This window comes from Scylla paramamosain, chromosome 19 (genome assembly GCF_035594125.1).
Source record: "Scylla paramamosain isolate STU-SP2022 chromosome 19, ASM3559412v1, whole genome shotgun sequence".
Taxonomy (NCBI): domain Eukaryota; kingdom Metazoa; phylum Arthropoda; class Malacostraca; order Decapoda; family Portunidae; genus Scylla; species Scylla paramamosain.
The window spans coordinates 14,916,142-14,931,141 of record NC_087169.1 but is presented as its reverse complement, the minus strand read 5'-3'; the positions used below and the strand labels follow the sequence as shown (position 1 = coordinate 14,931,141).

Below are 15,000 nucleotides of genomic sequence, written 5' to 3'. Positions count from 1 at the left end.
GTCTTTATTGTTATTGTTGAAATTATTATCGTCACTGTTGCTACTACTACTACTACTACTACTACTACTACTACCATGTTTATATTACTATTACTATTTGTATATAATAAATTTTGAGCTTTAAAATTTCTCCCTTGTTTCTGTGTCCCTTAATCTTTCTTCTCATCATTTTCTCCCTCCAAGCTCTCCTCCTCCTCCTCCTCCTCCTCCTCATCTCTTTGTCATCTTAGCATCAACAACCTCCCTCCGTCCTTTTTTTTTTTTCACGCATCTCTATTTATCTTTCTGCTGCCTTCCTTTATTCAGTATGCTGTGTGAATATACGCCCCATAAAATGTTCCTTCCCTCCATCACACTCTACCTTCCCCTCCATTCTTCCCTGTTCCCATTCTTTCCTTCCCCCTTCCTCCTTCCCCATTCCTCCTTCCCCATTCCTCCTCCCCGAAGCGATATCTAACACACTTCCTCTCTCCCCTTCCATTACCGGGCTTCATCTGATACTCAATTACGGCGTAAGCAAACAGTATAGCATCTCTCTCTCTCTCTCTCTCTCTCTCTCTCTCTCTCTCTCTCTCTCTCTCTCTCTCTCTCTCTCTCTCTCTCTCTCTCTCTCTCTCTCTCTCTCTCTCTCTCTCTCTGTTCGTTTACCTGTTTGGGTATGTATGTATGTATGTGTGTTTTGTTTGTCCGTCTCTCTCTCTCTCTCTCTCTCTCTCTCTCTCTCTCTCTCTCTCTCTCTCTCTCTCTCTCTCTCTCTCTCTCTCTCTCTCTCTCTCTCTCTCTCTCTCTAATTAATTATTTCAGGGGAAACAAGATGCCCTTTCTAATTATATCGCAGGTGTCTGAGAGAGAGAGAGAGAGAGAGAGAGAGAGAGAGAGAGAGAGAGAGAGAGAGAGAGAGAGAGAGAGAGAGAGAGAGAAGAGAGGAACTGGAGCGTGACATACACCGCCATACAATCACCATACCCCACAGTTAACTTTTCAGGTCGAGACAAAATGCTTTTCCCGGAATATCTTGGTAGGGAAGAGCGTGCCTACAAGAGTGAAGGCTTTGTGTGTACAGCTGCCCAGAGTATTGATGTTTATATTGTACGAAATGTCTCGGTAAAAAAAGCAGTGTCTGACAACTCTCTCCATGTCTCGCGCTCTCACTTCTTTCTTGGTCCCTAGGAAGATGTTAATATAGAGTAGTTCATTAGTACATTGATGAGTTCAGGGAGTCTGCATCTGTTTCTGCTTATTCTCCTTGTTTCGACTTAAATAGCCATTCTTACTATTTTTTTTTATGTTTATCCACCCTACGGCTTCAGTTACCACTACTACTACTACTACTACTACTACTAGTACTTTCTGTTTCTCTTTATCTCTCTTCCTAGGACTTGAACAGTTTGGAAAGAGGAGTGTGAGGAAGTGAATTGGCCAGACTCTTCTCTATCATTATTTGTCTCATTGGGAGCGATAACTTAAGCAGACTTTTACTTGTTTTGTTTTGTTTTTATTTGTTTTGATATTTATTTGCACGAAAGAATTCTTCAAAATAATTTCATGTTTAACAGTTTTTTTTTTTCGTATTCGTTTTTTAGTACCAGAAAACTCACGGACTTGATGTATTTACTGTCAAGAAGGCGGCTTCCTTTTTGTGGAATTTATATTAAGATAACAAATAAATGCATATAATCAAAACCACAATTTCCTATGTAGACTATCAATATTCCTTTTATTCTCCCCAGGTGGCGCCAGCAGTGAGTACCAAGCTTTGTTCCTGTGTGTGTGTGTGTGTGTGTGTGTGTGTGTGTGTGTGTGTGTGTGTGTGTGTGTGTGTGTCAAGACGCCTCACCTGCGCGGCGTATTCCAGGTGAGATCTGAGGTGTGGAGTTCGTCCGTGCTTCCTCTTTAATGCTGCTTTTTTGTATTAATGACCGACTCCCCGCCTCGCATTACATGTGCTCGCCGCCTCCTCCTTGCGCCGCCTCAACACTCAACAGTTCATGTGGTCGTGGCTCTGTCTTGCTTCATTCACCTCCCGACTTTTATGGAGATTTTTTTTAGCTCATACCTGTCGTAAGATTATGTCTTGTATTTTATTTATAAGCGTTTTGACTACATCATTTATTTTACTAATTTTTTACCCATGTTATTTTTTACACATATATTTTCTGCCCATTGCCTAAGAATTCATGGAACTGATCGATTGGTTTCATTCAGCTACGTACATTATTTTTTAATCTACTGTCTGATTTTTCGTTTTTTTTAACGATTGGGACTCACTGACTTTCCTTCAGATCATTCACTAGTTTGCTCCTGTTGTGTAAGACTGTCATTTGTTTTATTTATATATTTTTTCTTCCTGTCTCAAGAATGATATTTTCTTCGTAAGCATTAAGAATTCGCGTCATAGTTCTTGTTTCAGTAATCTCGAAATATTTTTAGATTTTAGTTCCTTCCCATTGTCAGATTTTGATATTTGCTTTCATATATATATATATATATTTTTTTTTTTGTATGTTTCAAGATTGTGACATATTTGCATTTGGGAATTAATGTGATCACTTTTTTGTTTATTTTTATTCTGCTCATGAACTTTCTGAAGATCATGTTTATCATACTGTAAGATTTTAATGTTTTCCATCTTCATAAACTCCTTTTTTTCTTTCCTTTTCAAGACTGTGACATTGATCTTCATTGGAAAATCAATGTGATCATATTTCTCTTTAGAATCACTCAGCTCCGGAAGTTTCTGAAGATCTTATTTATCCTAATACAAGATTTTGACATTTATAGCATTCTTACAAATCCTAAGAATTTTCATAACCGTAATTCAGAGTAGCTTCATTCCGCTCTTCACATTTCTAATAATTTTGTTTTCATGTTAGATTAAGATACCATATACACAGAAATTCTGTAAATTATCCTAAAAGAAAGCAAACATTTAAAATTTCACCGATGTATACTTACGCGGCAAACAAGTAGAATAACATAACAAATTAAAACAGTGAAAATAAAAACAACTACTACTGCTAAGATCGTCTTTTGTGAACATTGAAGTAAGATAGTAAACACCAGTGCTTCTCCCCACCCAGCGCCCTTGCAGCACAGGATAGCAGGAGGAGAAAGACCATTGTAGTATGATATAGGCAGTAAGAGAGAGAGAGAGAGAGAGAGAGAGAGAGAGAGAGAGAGAGAGAGAGAGAGAGAGAGAGAGAGAGAGAGAGACTTGCCAGAAAAACGCTGTATACAAGTGGTGGGGGCGAGAAAACTGATGAATAGTAAACTGCAATAGAGACAGGGAAGGAGAGAGAGAGGGAGAGGGAGAGAGAGAGGGAGTGGGGAGAGGGTGATAAGCATAATACCTCTTTCACTAGTCAGTCAGTGAAGGCTAATATAAATCTCATTTGCATGCTAAAGGAGTGGAATGAGGGAACACTGTATACCTGTTTACTGAGTATGGTGGGGGTGTGGTGATGAGGTGAGGGCGTGCAGGGAAGGTGTAGACGGTGTGGATGACTGGAGAGGTGATGTGGGTGGTGGTAGGGTGTCATGTGGTGATGTGGAAGCTGTTTGTGTATTCTGTATTGCGTGATGTTTGTACGGTGTAGTGTAGTGTGGTGTGGTGGTAATGTGGATGGTGGATAGATGCTATGTGGTGTTATTGCGTGCACTGTGGCTTATGTGAAGGTTTTACGGTGTAGTGTGGAGTATGATATGGCGAGGTGGAATATACATGGTGGTGTGGTGTGTTCCTGTGTGTGTGTGCGTGTGTGTGTGTGTATGTGTGTGTGGAATGTGGTTTAAATGGACGTAGTGCAGCGGAATGTGATGTGGGAAAGTGGAGTGCGATGGGAAGGAATAGGAGTGGAGTGGAGAGGGGTTGAATAGAGAGTGTGGTGATGGGAGTGTGGTAACGAGAAAAAGAGAGATGGCACGGCGCGGTAAGCTTATTGCAAGTCACATTAGCATAAAGTAAAATATTCACCCATCTCATCAGCCACTCCTTGGTGACTGCACGATGAGAGAGAGAGAGAGAGAGAGAGAGAGAGAGAGAGAGAGAGAGAGAGAGAGAGAGAGAGAGAGAGAGAGAGAGAGAGAAAGTACATAAGCTATCTATCTATCTATCTATCTATCTATCTGTTTTACCTGTCTGTCTATTTTCCTCTTTTTATAGCTACCTGTCTGCTTATGTACGTGCTATCTACCTGTTTTCCTATCTATCTGCATGCGTGTTTGTCTAATTGTCTCTACCTCCCTACCCGCGTGTATCTACTTATACAGAGACAGACAGGTGGATAGACTGCTCCTCTCCTTCACCATGGAATAATTAGCCAGGTATTTACTGAGACCAATCAATATTCCATCAGAGGCAGGTGTATAGACTGAATAAAATCAATACTTCACAAAAAAGGAGAGAAAAATGAAGCCCTGAGGAAATTTTTACTCCTATTTTTAAAGTTTCGGAAGTAGGATGTTGTTTGCCATCATTAGAGATATATAGATAGATAGATGGATAAATCTATAGATAGACATATGTAGGTTGGTAGGTAGGTAGGGAGAGAGAATTGAAATGCCAACTACATCTGGTGCTCTCAGGCGGTCACCCATCCAAGGACTAACCAGACCCACCGTTGCTTAACCTCGCTGATCGGACGAAGAGCGGTGAAGTCGACGTTTATTCATCAACAGAGAGAGAGAGAGAGAGAGAGAGAGAGAGAGAGAGAGAGAGAGAGAGAGAGAGAGAGAGAGAGAGAGGTGGTAAACAGAACACCTGCCACGTAATTAACACCTTAATGACGGTGCTTTGTGAACTTCATCTAATCCCACACTTCGCTCTTTCTCAAGGTTACAGTCTTACTTTTTCCCTCCTCGTCACCCCACCTCTCCTCCTCTTTCATATACCTCCCTTCTGGCATTTACTTCTCTCTTTTTCCTTCTCTCCCTTTTCCCAACATTCCATTTATTTCCCTCCTCCACGCTCCTTCCTTTCATATCCCTCTGTCCCTCCCAGTATTTCTAATTTTTTTCCCCCCGTTTTTTTCCTACCATTCCCTTCTCGTTCCTCCTTTTTTCTTTCTTTCATATCCCTCTATTCCGCCACTGAATCCTCTCCTTTTCCCTCCTTTCCTCTTCCCCCTTTTTTTTCCGTTTTTCCTCATCTGCCTTCCCCTAAATTTTCCTCCTCCCCTCTCTTCCATCACTTATCCCTGTCTGATCCTCTCTTCCTCCTTTCTTTCTGCCATGCAACGTTTTCCTTTTTTTTTCCCCTTACTCCTTTCTTTCTCTATCTTGCATCACTCACTGTTTCTAGTTTTTGTCCCTCTTCCCTCTTCACATGCTTATTATTTTTTCTTTTCTCTGCCTGTCATTCTTCCATAAGTTCTTTGTTCTCTTCCTTTTTTTTTCCTTTTCCCTGCCTCTCTTCCTTTCTCTTTCTCTCTGGGCTGTTAGTATATTATTCTCTTCCTTCCCTCTCCCTCTTTCCGTTTGCATTCTCTATGGGTCTCTCTTATCCTTTCTCTTACTTCTTCCATCACTCCTTCGCTCCTCTCTTCTTCCCTTGTTTATTTAGGTCGTTTCCTTTCCCTCATTCTTCCTCCTATCCTTTATCTCTCTCCTCTAAACTTAAATTTTTCCTTTTATCCTTTCCTTATCTTTTCTTTCCCATTGCTCATGATTTTTCCTGTTTTTTTTATCGTTTCTCTTTTCTTCCGTTTTCGCTTTCCTTTATTTTTTTTTACGTCATCCTTTTTCCTTCAATTTTTCGAATGTTCTAACTTTTCTCCTTCCACTTCCTTCTTCCATCTTTCCTTCCTCTCCTTGAATTTCCTCCACCATCGTATTCCTTCCTTTCATCTTGCCTTCTCAACTTCCTTCTTCCTTCCCTCCTCCATCCCTCTTCCCTTCCCGCTTGAGACCTTCCTGTCTTTCCTTCCCTCCTCTCCTCCTCCTCCTCCTCTTCCTCCTCCTCCTCCTCCTCCTCCTCCTCCTCCTCCTCCTCCTCCTCCTCCTCCTCCTCCTCCTCCTCCGTCCGCGTGTCATATTCTGCTCTTTTTGTTTGTCACCTCTCGTTCCTCCTTTTCTTCCCTTCCCTTCCTTCCTTCCTTTCTTCCTTCCTTCTCTTTCCCTCCCTGCCTTCCTTGTCCTTTAGTCACCGTGTCACCAAATATAACTGCTTCATTTGCATTCTCAATCGATATTCTCCCTGAAACCTCGAGACAGCCTCCTCTTCCTCCTCCTACCCTGTGGTTTGTAGGAGGACGTCAACCATTGTTTTCATCTCTGTACCCTCCTCCTCCTCCTCCTCCTCCTCCTTTCCCTCTCCCTTCCCCCTATCCATACCCAAGGGAAAGGAGGGAAAGAATCCACCAGACTGTATATTTCTCTGTCTACCTTCACTTCCCCCTTCCTCCCCTTCCTCCCCTTCTTCCCTTCCCCTTCCCATCTCCTTCCTTTCTCTCCCTCTCCCTCTCACTCATTTCAGTTTTCCTCCGGGCCTTCAGTCTCTTTCTTTCAGTGGCTGCCCTTCCGTCACTCTCTTCTTCCTTCCTCTTACTGTTTTCCTTTTGTTTTCTCTGCTTTTCTCTCTTTTTATCTTGAGTTCGTTTCTCCTTATTGTCGCTTCCTCTTTTTTTCTCTTTCCTCTCCTCTTTCTTTTTTTCTCTCTCTCTTGCATTCTGTTTCCTGTTTAACTTTCTGTGCGTCTGTCTGTCTCTGTTGGTATTTATATATGCGTATGTGTATGTATGTATGACTATGTAAGTAGGTATGTATGATTCTCTCTCTCTCTCTCTCTCTCTCTCTCTCTCTCTCTCTCTCTCTCTCTCTCTCTCTCTCTCTCTCTCTCTCTCTCTCTCTCTCCATCAAGCTGTACCCAGTTCTCCTTTCTCTCAGCCTCTCACCATCTTTCTCCTCCTCCCCTTCTCTTTTTCTTTCTCCGTCTCCCTTGGGCGCTCTTTTTCTTCGCCTCCCCTCTCCCGTTTTCCCTCGAGGTGTTCGTGGATAGCAGCCCGTTTTCTATGATATATGGCCATGTTACATACAGGAAATATGAGTAAGTCTGCGGTAAAGTGAACAGAAAATAAGGTGTTTGTGATTGATTATTTTTATTATCTCTTATAATTAAGTGTGGTGTGTATAGTTACGGTGTTGTTGTTGTTATTTTTTGTTTATTCACGCCTGCTTGTCTTGATTAGTTTATTTTGTTTTGTCATTGTGCAGTTATTTAGTTTCAATCTTCTTAATCGTGCTTTGTTTTGGAGATCAGTGTTGGGAATTAAATTTATAGTTTTCTTGATGGTGTGTTGTGGAAGCGATGTTTTTATTAGGAGCGATCACAACAGGGTAGGGAGGTGTGTGTGTGTGTGTGTGTGTGTGTGTGTGTGTGTGTGTGTGTGTGTGTGTGTAACCAAAACAAACTGAAACAAAACTGACCATCCGCAAGGCGACATGTACAAACACTAAACCACACACAAATAAACCTCACTAAGTATACTATCTAGACATCATTGGAAATATAAAACAGAAAAAACAACAACAAAACACACAACCAACACGCACTGTTTACTCCCCCCCCACACACACACACGCACAAAAAAAAAAAAAAAGAGACATTTTGTGAAAGTGCCTCGCTATTACCTTGCTGTTAATTAGAGGGAGGAGGAACACAACTCACCTTGAGCGTCCGTGTCCGTCCCAGCAGCACGGCGTCCATTTCCCCCTCAGCCCTCATGCCGCCGGCGTCCCCCCCTCGAACTCCGCCGTTCATGTGACTCATTCCTCTTCTCCCGCCGTCACCGATTGCGTCACTACCTCCGTCAACGCCGCGTCACGAGATTACCGCGGCGTTGCTCCGTCCACGTGTTCACGGTCGTGGTTTTTCATCCTTCCTTCACTCGTGTTTTGTTTGCGGTTGTTTACGATTGTTGTTATTACTGGTTTGTTTGCTTTTTATGCTTTTTCGTGTTTTCAGTTGTTTATTTACGCGGGTTTAAGCTTCGTCGTCTTGTTCGGAGCACGTATGAAGCTTTTTTTTTCCTTGTTTAGTTTTGTTTTTTATCTCTCTTTATTTAAGTGTCTGTGTTTACTTAGTTTATTGGTCCACACGTTTCTCTCAGATTGTTTTTTAAAATAGATTATATATATTTTTTAAGTGAAAGTTCATTTATTCTCGCAAGAAAAATATACATATCTTATGTATTACAAATATATAGATATATATAGTTCTAATTTTCCTTATATATTAATGTGTTTTATTCAATTAAGACACATCAGGCATGTAAGGTTATTTATGTCTTTGATTTTCTTGTGATTTATCGTATTATTTGCAGTGTTTCATCACGTTTCGTATCTGCAAGTAAGGAACCCCACACTCGGTTAAATGCTGCAGTCACCCGTTAAAAGTTTTCTTTGAGTCTATTTTTTCTCTTTGATTTTACGAAACCTATGGAAGTTTTAATGGTTTGCCGTCACTTAGAGAGAGAGAGAGAGAGAGAGAGAGAGAGAGAGAGAGAGAGAGAGAGAGAGAGAGAGAGAGAGAGAGAGTATAGTTCAAACAAGTCATTAAAAGTTCTGGAATATAGATGATAGCATAGAAAATGAAGCAAGTGAAGCACGGCAGCACATCACTCAAAGAAAATGGGATAACACTTTATCACACCGAGAGAGAGAGAGAGAGAGAGAGAGAGAGAGAGAGAGAGAGAGAGAGAGAGAGAGAGAGAGAGAGAGAGAGAGAGAGAGAGAGAGAAATGTTGAGATACACACAAAATTAATCACCGCTTTCAATCACCTTTGTTCCCAGTCACGAACACTTCAACTCACGGAACGCTCACCTGCCTTATCGCGCACCTGTCTGACCGGCCTCACCTGTCCACTAATGAGAGGTAAGTGCCAGCCAGACCCTCAGCCAGCCCCACTAACCCAGACTCACGAGATTAGGGAAGGCATGCGTTTATAACCTTGAGATGTGGTGGTAGTTGCCTGTGAGGAAGTATGTGGCATATTATGAGAGAGAGAGAGAGAGAGAGAGAGAGAGAGAGAGAGAGAGAGAGAGAGAGAGAGAGAGAGAGAGAGAGAGGTTGAGGTGTTATGGTTGGTTAGTTGAATCAATCAGTGATGGAGGATTCGGTAGTGAGGGAAATTTCAGGTGAGGTAGCCCAGGTGAAGTGGAACAGATGAGGGTAAAGGTGAGGTGAAGGCAGACTGTTTACGGAATACGCTATTGGGATTCTCGCGTGTTTATAATCCTGTCTGCACCTCAGCACCACATTTTTTGTTTTATTTTTTCGTCAAAGTATCGTATGTTTGCCTTAGTGTTACCTTGAATGGCCTCCTGCACCACCCTCATCACCCGTCCCCCATCGCGTCCCCTGAGTGTTTCAAGACTCACAGCGGCAGAGTTGATAAGAATATGGCTTTTTTTTTTTCATACATAAAGGATATTTCTAAAGAACGACGCTAGCTAGATATTTACTTCCCATAAAAGTTTGCTAGAAAAAAATGCAATTAGTTCATAGGAACGTAAAAATCAATGAGGGAGAGAATTCCAGAGTTTATCAGTGAAAGGGATGAAAGAATGAGAGTGAATGCGTGAGACAGAATCAATAAAGCTACCTTTTTTAACGTCTCAGCAAGGAGGGATTACACGACGAAATCCTTCCCACCATCTTGTGTGATGCTCCTGTACTAAATATGTTGCGTCCGTGGCTCCTCCTGCGAACTATCAGACCCTCAAAGTTGGCGGAGCTCAGTTTGCTTGCCCTACCTGCCGCTCGCTGTCTCAACACGGTTTTAGAGGCTTAGGAAACTGTTCAACTACGCCGCCGCTCTAGAGATTGTACCCTACTTAGAGAGAGAGAGAGAGAGAGAGAGAGAGAGAGAGAGAGAGAGAGAGAGAGAGAGAGAGAGAGACTGTGTGTGTAATAATAATAATAGTTGTGAGGGTGATGGTGAGGATAATGATGATGATGATAATAGTAGTAGTAGTTTTAGTAGTAGTAGTAGTAGTAGTAGTAGCAGTAGTAGTAGTAGTTGTTGTTGTTGTTGTCGTAATAATACTAATAATGATAATAATAATAATGATAAAAAATAAATAAATAAAAAGTATAATACTACTACTACTACTACTACTACTACTACTAATAATAATAATAATAATAATAATAATAATAATGATAATAATTCCCAATGTAAAAACAGTGAACGAATAATTTTCTATTTCGGCAAACAATCTCCGGCAGCGGGTCACCAGAGGGCGCTGGCAGTGTGGCGAGGCAGAGGAAGATAGGAGGGAGGAGGGGGAGGGCAACACTTGAATCTGAATATAAAACCGTAATATCCTGCTTCATTTTACCATTCTGATTGTTGCTTTAAGTCAGTGTTCCCAAATATATACCTGGGCTGATGGATGCAGTGTTATACAAAAGACTGGGAAAAAGTGTTCCATAAAGGTTGATTATCTGCAGTGAATCCTTCTACATCTATATTTAGTGGGCGCTATTGTACGCTTGCCTACGTCATCAAATTTTAATCACCGAAACGCTAATCGATCTTGTATTATATTTAGCTGCGTCTCGTCCAATGCTCTCAGTTCTATAAATGTTGGACAAATACACTGATTCATCTGCGTTACATATTTAATAGTTGTAGTACACTCATTTGCCCACGTCATCAGATCGTGAACACTGACATGGGGATCAATCTTGTATAATATTTGGTTGTGTCTCTTCCAATGTTCCCTGGTCTGTAAAAGTTGAATAGCTGCCAATTACATATGTAGTGGGAGTTGTAGTATACTTTCCCACGTCATCAAATTGTGATCACTGAAGTCCTGATCAATCTTGTATTATATTGAGTTGTGTCTTGTCCAATTGTTCCTGTTCTCTAAATCTTGAATATCTGTGAGTTACATCTTCAGTGAGAGTTGTTGCCTTTTTCTTTAGGGACTTTGGTTGCCCAAAGCCAGTGTCCCTCTTACATAAAAACATGCCCACGTCATCAAATTGTACCCACTGAAGTGCAAGTTGATTTTGTATCATTGTGCCTCGTCCAATGTTCCCTGCTTTGCTATCCATCTTAGTACATACACACATGAGGTAAGGGAAGCTGCAGGGAGCCGCCAGGCCTACACGTGGCAGTCCCTGAGGTAGTGTTCAGACTTACATTAAAAAAAAAGTCTTTTTACGTAAATGGTTCTCTACATACATGGTGGCTAATCTTAATTTGTCTGCCCTCCTCGTTAGTTTACTGTGTACAGCTATAAATAAAAAATAAATAAAACGAAAATAAATTAATCAGATACAAGTCTTATATGGTGAAAAATGAAATAAAAAAAAACTGTTTGGTAAAAATAGTGGGTTATGGATTGGTAATATGTGAAGTTGTAAATATTGTGGTTGAAATGTGACAAATGTGACGTGCCACTGAGCACTGACTTACTGTCTCTCGTGGCAGCTGTCTTAGTGAGATCATTGTGTTTTTACTTTGATTTTTTTTTTATGTTCCTTTATCGTTATGGTACTAGTAACAGTAGTAGTTAAGTAGTACTACTACTACTACTACTACTACTACTAGTAGTAGTAGTAGTAGTAGTAGAAGAAAATATTTGTGTGAATTTGATATGAAGAAATTCTTCATAGGAATTGTATAAATAACATACCGATGCGAGATAAGGAGGAGGAGGAGGAGGAGAAGGAGGAGAACAAAGGAAGGAGACTCAAGGCTAGGAGGACAGTGTGCTCTCGTATTTCATCACTGCCTACAAATCCAGACCACTTCACCTTTCCTGATCTGCCCTGTTCATTGTGTAGGGAAATATTCGCTGACTGCCAGCGGTGGAATGACTAACACATATTATTATCTATTTAATTTGGTGTTGTACGCAATAATGAAATAACAATTAGAGTACACTTGTATATTTGACGTGAGAGGGAATGAATGACGTAACCTGATTTAGCAGCGAAAGAAAGTGGCTGTTTTTAAGGTATTTTCAACATTTGAGTATCAGGGATGAAGCGTCTGAACAGCAACTGAAAGCGAGTGGAGTACTTTTGTGTATCAGACGTTCATGGAGAAGAGTGATTGATTGCAGCGGAGGGAGGTGGAGGCCGCAAGGTGTTTTAGTGGCTGGAGTGTCAAGGGTGAACTGTATTACATGTCTGGCGAATAACACGTCTAGGAAATGGTGTATGTAATTAATGTTGTTAGCGTTATTGTTATTTGTTATTATTGTTGTTGTCGCTGTTGTATTTGTTGTTGTTATTATTATTATTATATTATTATTACTATTATTGTTATTATTATTATTTCATCATCATCATCATCATCATCATCACCATCACCATTATGGACGCCAACCAGGTAAGGGGGCGGCCTCATCAGCTCGGCACACCTGAGCTAATACACATCCCATCCCCGCCTCGCACTTGATTGGTTCCTCTTACTTGAACTCTCTGTTAAAACCTTCTCGATCCTTTCAGCATAGTATTAAACTTTATCTCTTTACCTTAACTTGTACCAGACTCTCTGTTTACTCCAACTTGGCGGGGAGCGCTTCCTGCTCATCCTCGCTTCAATTCCGTGTGATACTTTGATTAGATCCCACCGCCTGTTCTTTTTAAGCCCTATTATTTTCACCTCCTCGTGATTTTTCAGTGTTATAAAATCCTTGATATTCGTCTCGTCTTTCTATCAAACTGCCTCTTTATTTCAGTCTTCTTTGATATCTATATTGTATATATTTTCCTTTTTTTAAACCATATCTTATTTTTTATCTTGAATTTACTATTTGAATTTTGTCCTCCTTTGTCCCGCCTTTCTCATCAAACTGTCTCTTCACTTCATTATTCTGTAATGCCTTAACTTTATAGTCTACGCACTTTTATATTTAAACCTATTTTAATTTTGATCTATATCGCCCGGCCTTTCTTTCAAACCGTTTCTTTATTTAATTGTTCTATAATGCCTTCAATTTATAGAGCCTTCATGCTTTTTTCTTTAAACCCTATCCTAATTTTTCATCTATGCACTATTTAGAAACCTGCAGCTTTTCCTCTCCTTTCTACTGAACACATTATTGACCAACACTAAATCGTATAATACTAACACCAAACGGAGGGAAGATCAAATCCAACTTCAACTTGATTCTGAACTTCATCTTATTTCCAGGAGCATAATGCCGGCCCTTGTGTTTTCCCCCACCAGTGTTCCCTACCTGGCGTGTTAATTAAGGTGTCATGCAATCTAGTCACCTGCGAGGCGTGTGCGTTGAGGTGTGAGGTGCCTGGGTGGCGTGGCGGCGTTGTTTGGGTGGTGATGTGTTTGTGCGGAAGGTGAAGGTGTGCAAAGATGTATCCTGTAAGTGTGATTAGTGCGTCTCGCCAGGTGTGTGGGAAGCTGCAGATTCTCTTTGTGATGCTGATTAAGAGAGAATACAACGCTGCTCACCTGCTAACTGTAATCAGGTGTTCGCTACCCTCCATTATCTCTTCCATTAGTCTCTCTCTCTCTCTCTCTCTCTCTCTCTCTCTCTCTCTCTCTCTCTCTCTCTCTCTCTCTCTCTCTCTCTCTCTCTCTCTCTCTCTCTCTCTCTCTCTCTCTCTCTCTCTCTCTCTCTCTCTCTCTCTCTGTGTGTGTGTGTGTGTGTGTGTGTGTGTGTGTGTGTGTGTGTGTGTGTGTGTGTGTGTGTGTGTGTGTGTGTGTGTGTGTGTGTGTGTGTGTGTGTGTGTGTGATTTTGTTTGGCTGTTGACTCATTATAGGAAATTTCTTTGTGTGTGTGTGTGTGTGTGTGTGTGTGTGTGTGTGTGTGTGTGTGTGTGTGTGTGATTTTGTTTGGCTGTTGACTCATTATAGGAAATTTCTTTGTGTGTGTGTGTGTGTGTGTGTGTGTGTGTGTGTGTGTGTGTGTGTGTGTGTGTGTGTGTCTCCTAATTTAAATTTCAAAGCCTTTTCTGTGCTCATTTTTACAACTAATGAGTCGTTCTTTTGCTCCGACAAAATATTTTTATCAAGAGCCAAATCTCGTAAAATATATTATTAATAACAAAAACAAGTTCTTTATTTTTTTATTAATCCCCCTCAAAAAAAAAAAAAAAAAGAATTAAAACGAAAAGATTTGCTTATTAGAAGTATCTTGCCTGTGAGTTTGTAAAAAAGGTATGTTGATAGAAAAGGCTCAGTTGTGTTTGTTGGTTTCCTTTACTTGCTATTGGGTGATGCTTTTAGTTCATTCGTTGTCTTAGGAAAAGTGTGGAATATAATATAGTCCTCCATCAGATCATCTTACTGAAGACTGTCATTGTTGGGACCGTGTGGCATCATCTCTCAAAAAAAAAAAAAAAAAAAATCAATTACTTTAGTCAATCCCGTAAAGTCTGAGAGAAAACGCGAGGTGGTTGACCGATACTGGGAAACAAGCCGTGCACTGAAGGGTTTTGTGTTGCAAACTGTAGCACTCATTGAGACACTCACTGGGGCGACTTTTCCTTGCAAAGTGTGAGTGGAAGTGAAGTTAATTTACTTGACAATCTGATGTTTTTTTTTTCTTCTCTCGGTAATCGTTTGTGTTGCGTCAGGCAGCCAGGCTGAAGCGTGACCACCCACACCGGGACCCTTGGCACTCCCTTATTGTTAATAGAAAACGTAATAAGATAACACGGAAAAGAAAACACCGAGTTAGTGCAAACAAACACCATGCCTCAAACTGCCATGCTGTCATGTACACATACACACACACACACTCGCACGCACGCACGCACGCACGCACGCACGCACGCACGTACTTACAAGTCAGGTACACATGATGCGATGAAAACGTGAACCCACACACGTTCACACACTCACACGGACGTATACACACAGATAATTTGGCTGAACGTGAGCAGTGGAGACCAAAAGGTCTCCTAAGGTGCAAAAGCAACATATGTGACACACAAGGATCAAAATACTGTCAAAAAACGACACACTGAACACGGAGAAAACACCAATTTTATTTTTTGGCTTTTTTCAATGACACC

The 15,000-nt window shown here is 40.9% G+C and overlaps 2 protein-coding genes across 3 annotated transcripts in view; one reads left to right on the top strand and one right to left on the bottom strand.

Moving 5' to 3' along the window:
• LOC135109692 (inactive dipeptidyl peptidase 10-like) overlaps positions 1-15,000 on the bottom strand; it is a 160,771-nt gene that overhangs the window by 123,212 nt on the left and 22,559 nt on the right. For both annotated transcript variants that reach the window (XM_064021250.1, XM_064021251.1), the window contains exon 2: positions 7,664-8,338. In XM_064021250.1, the coding sequence (XP_063877320.1) occupies positions 7,664-7,765 (102 nt within the window). In that variant the 5' untranslated portion in view covers positions 7,766-8,338. The remainder of the gene's footprint in view (positions 1-7,663; positions 8,339-15,000) is intronic.
• The window catches only part of LOC135109695 (uncharacterized), a 40,154-nt gene continuing 26,993 nt past the window's right edge, over positions 1,840-15,000 (top strand). Inside the window, exons 1-2 of the mRNA XM_064021260.1 lie at positions 1,840-1,855; positions 8,789-8,870. The gene's annotated coding sequence lies outside the window, so the exon portion shown is untranslated. The remainder of the gene's footprint in view (positions 1,856-8,788; positions 8,871-15,000) is intronic.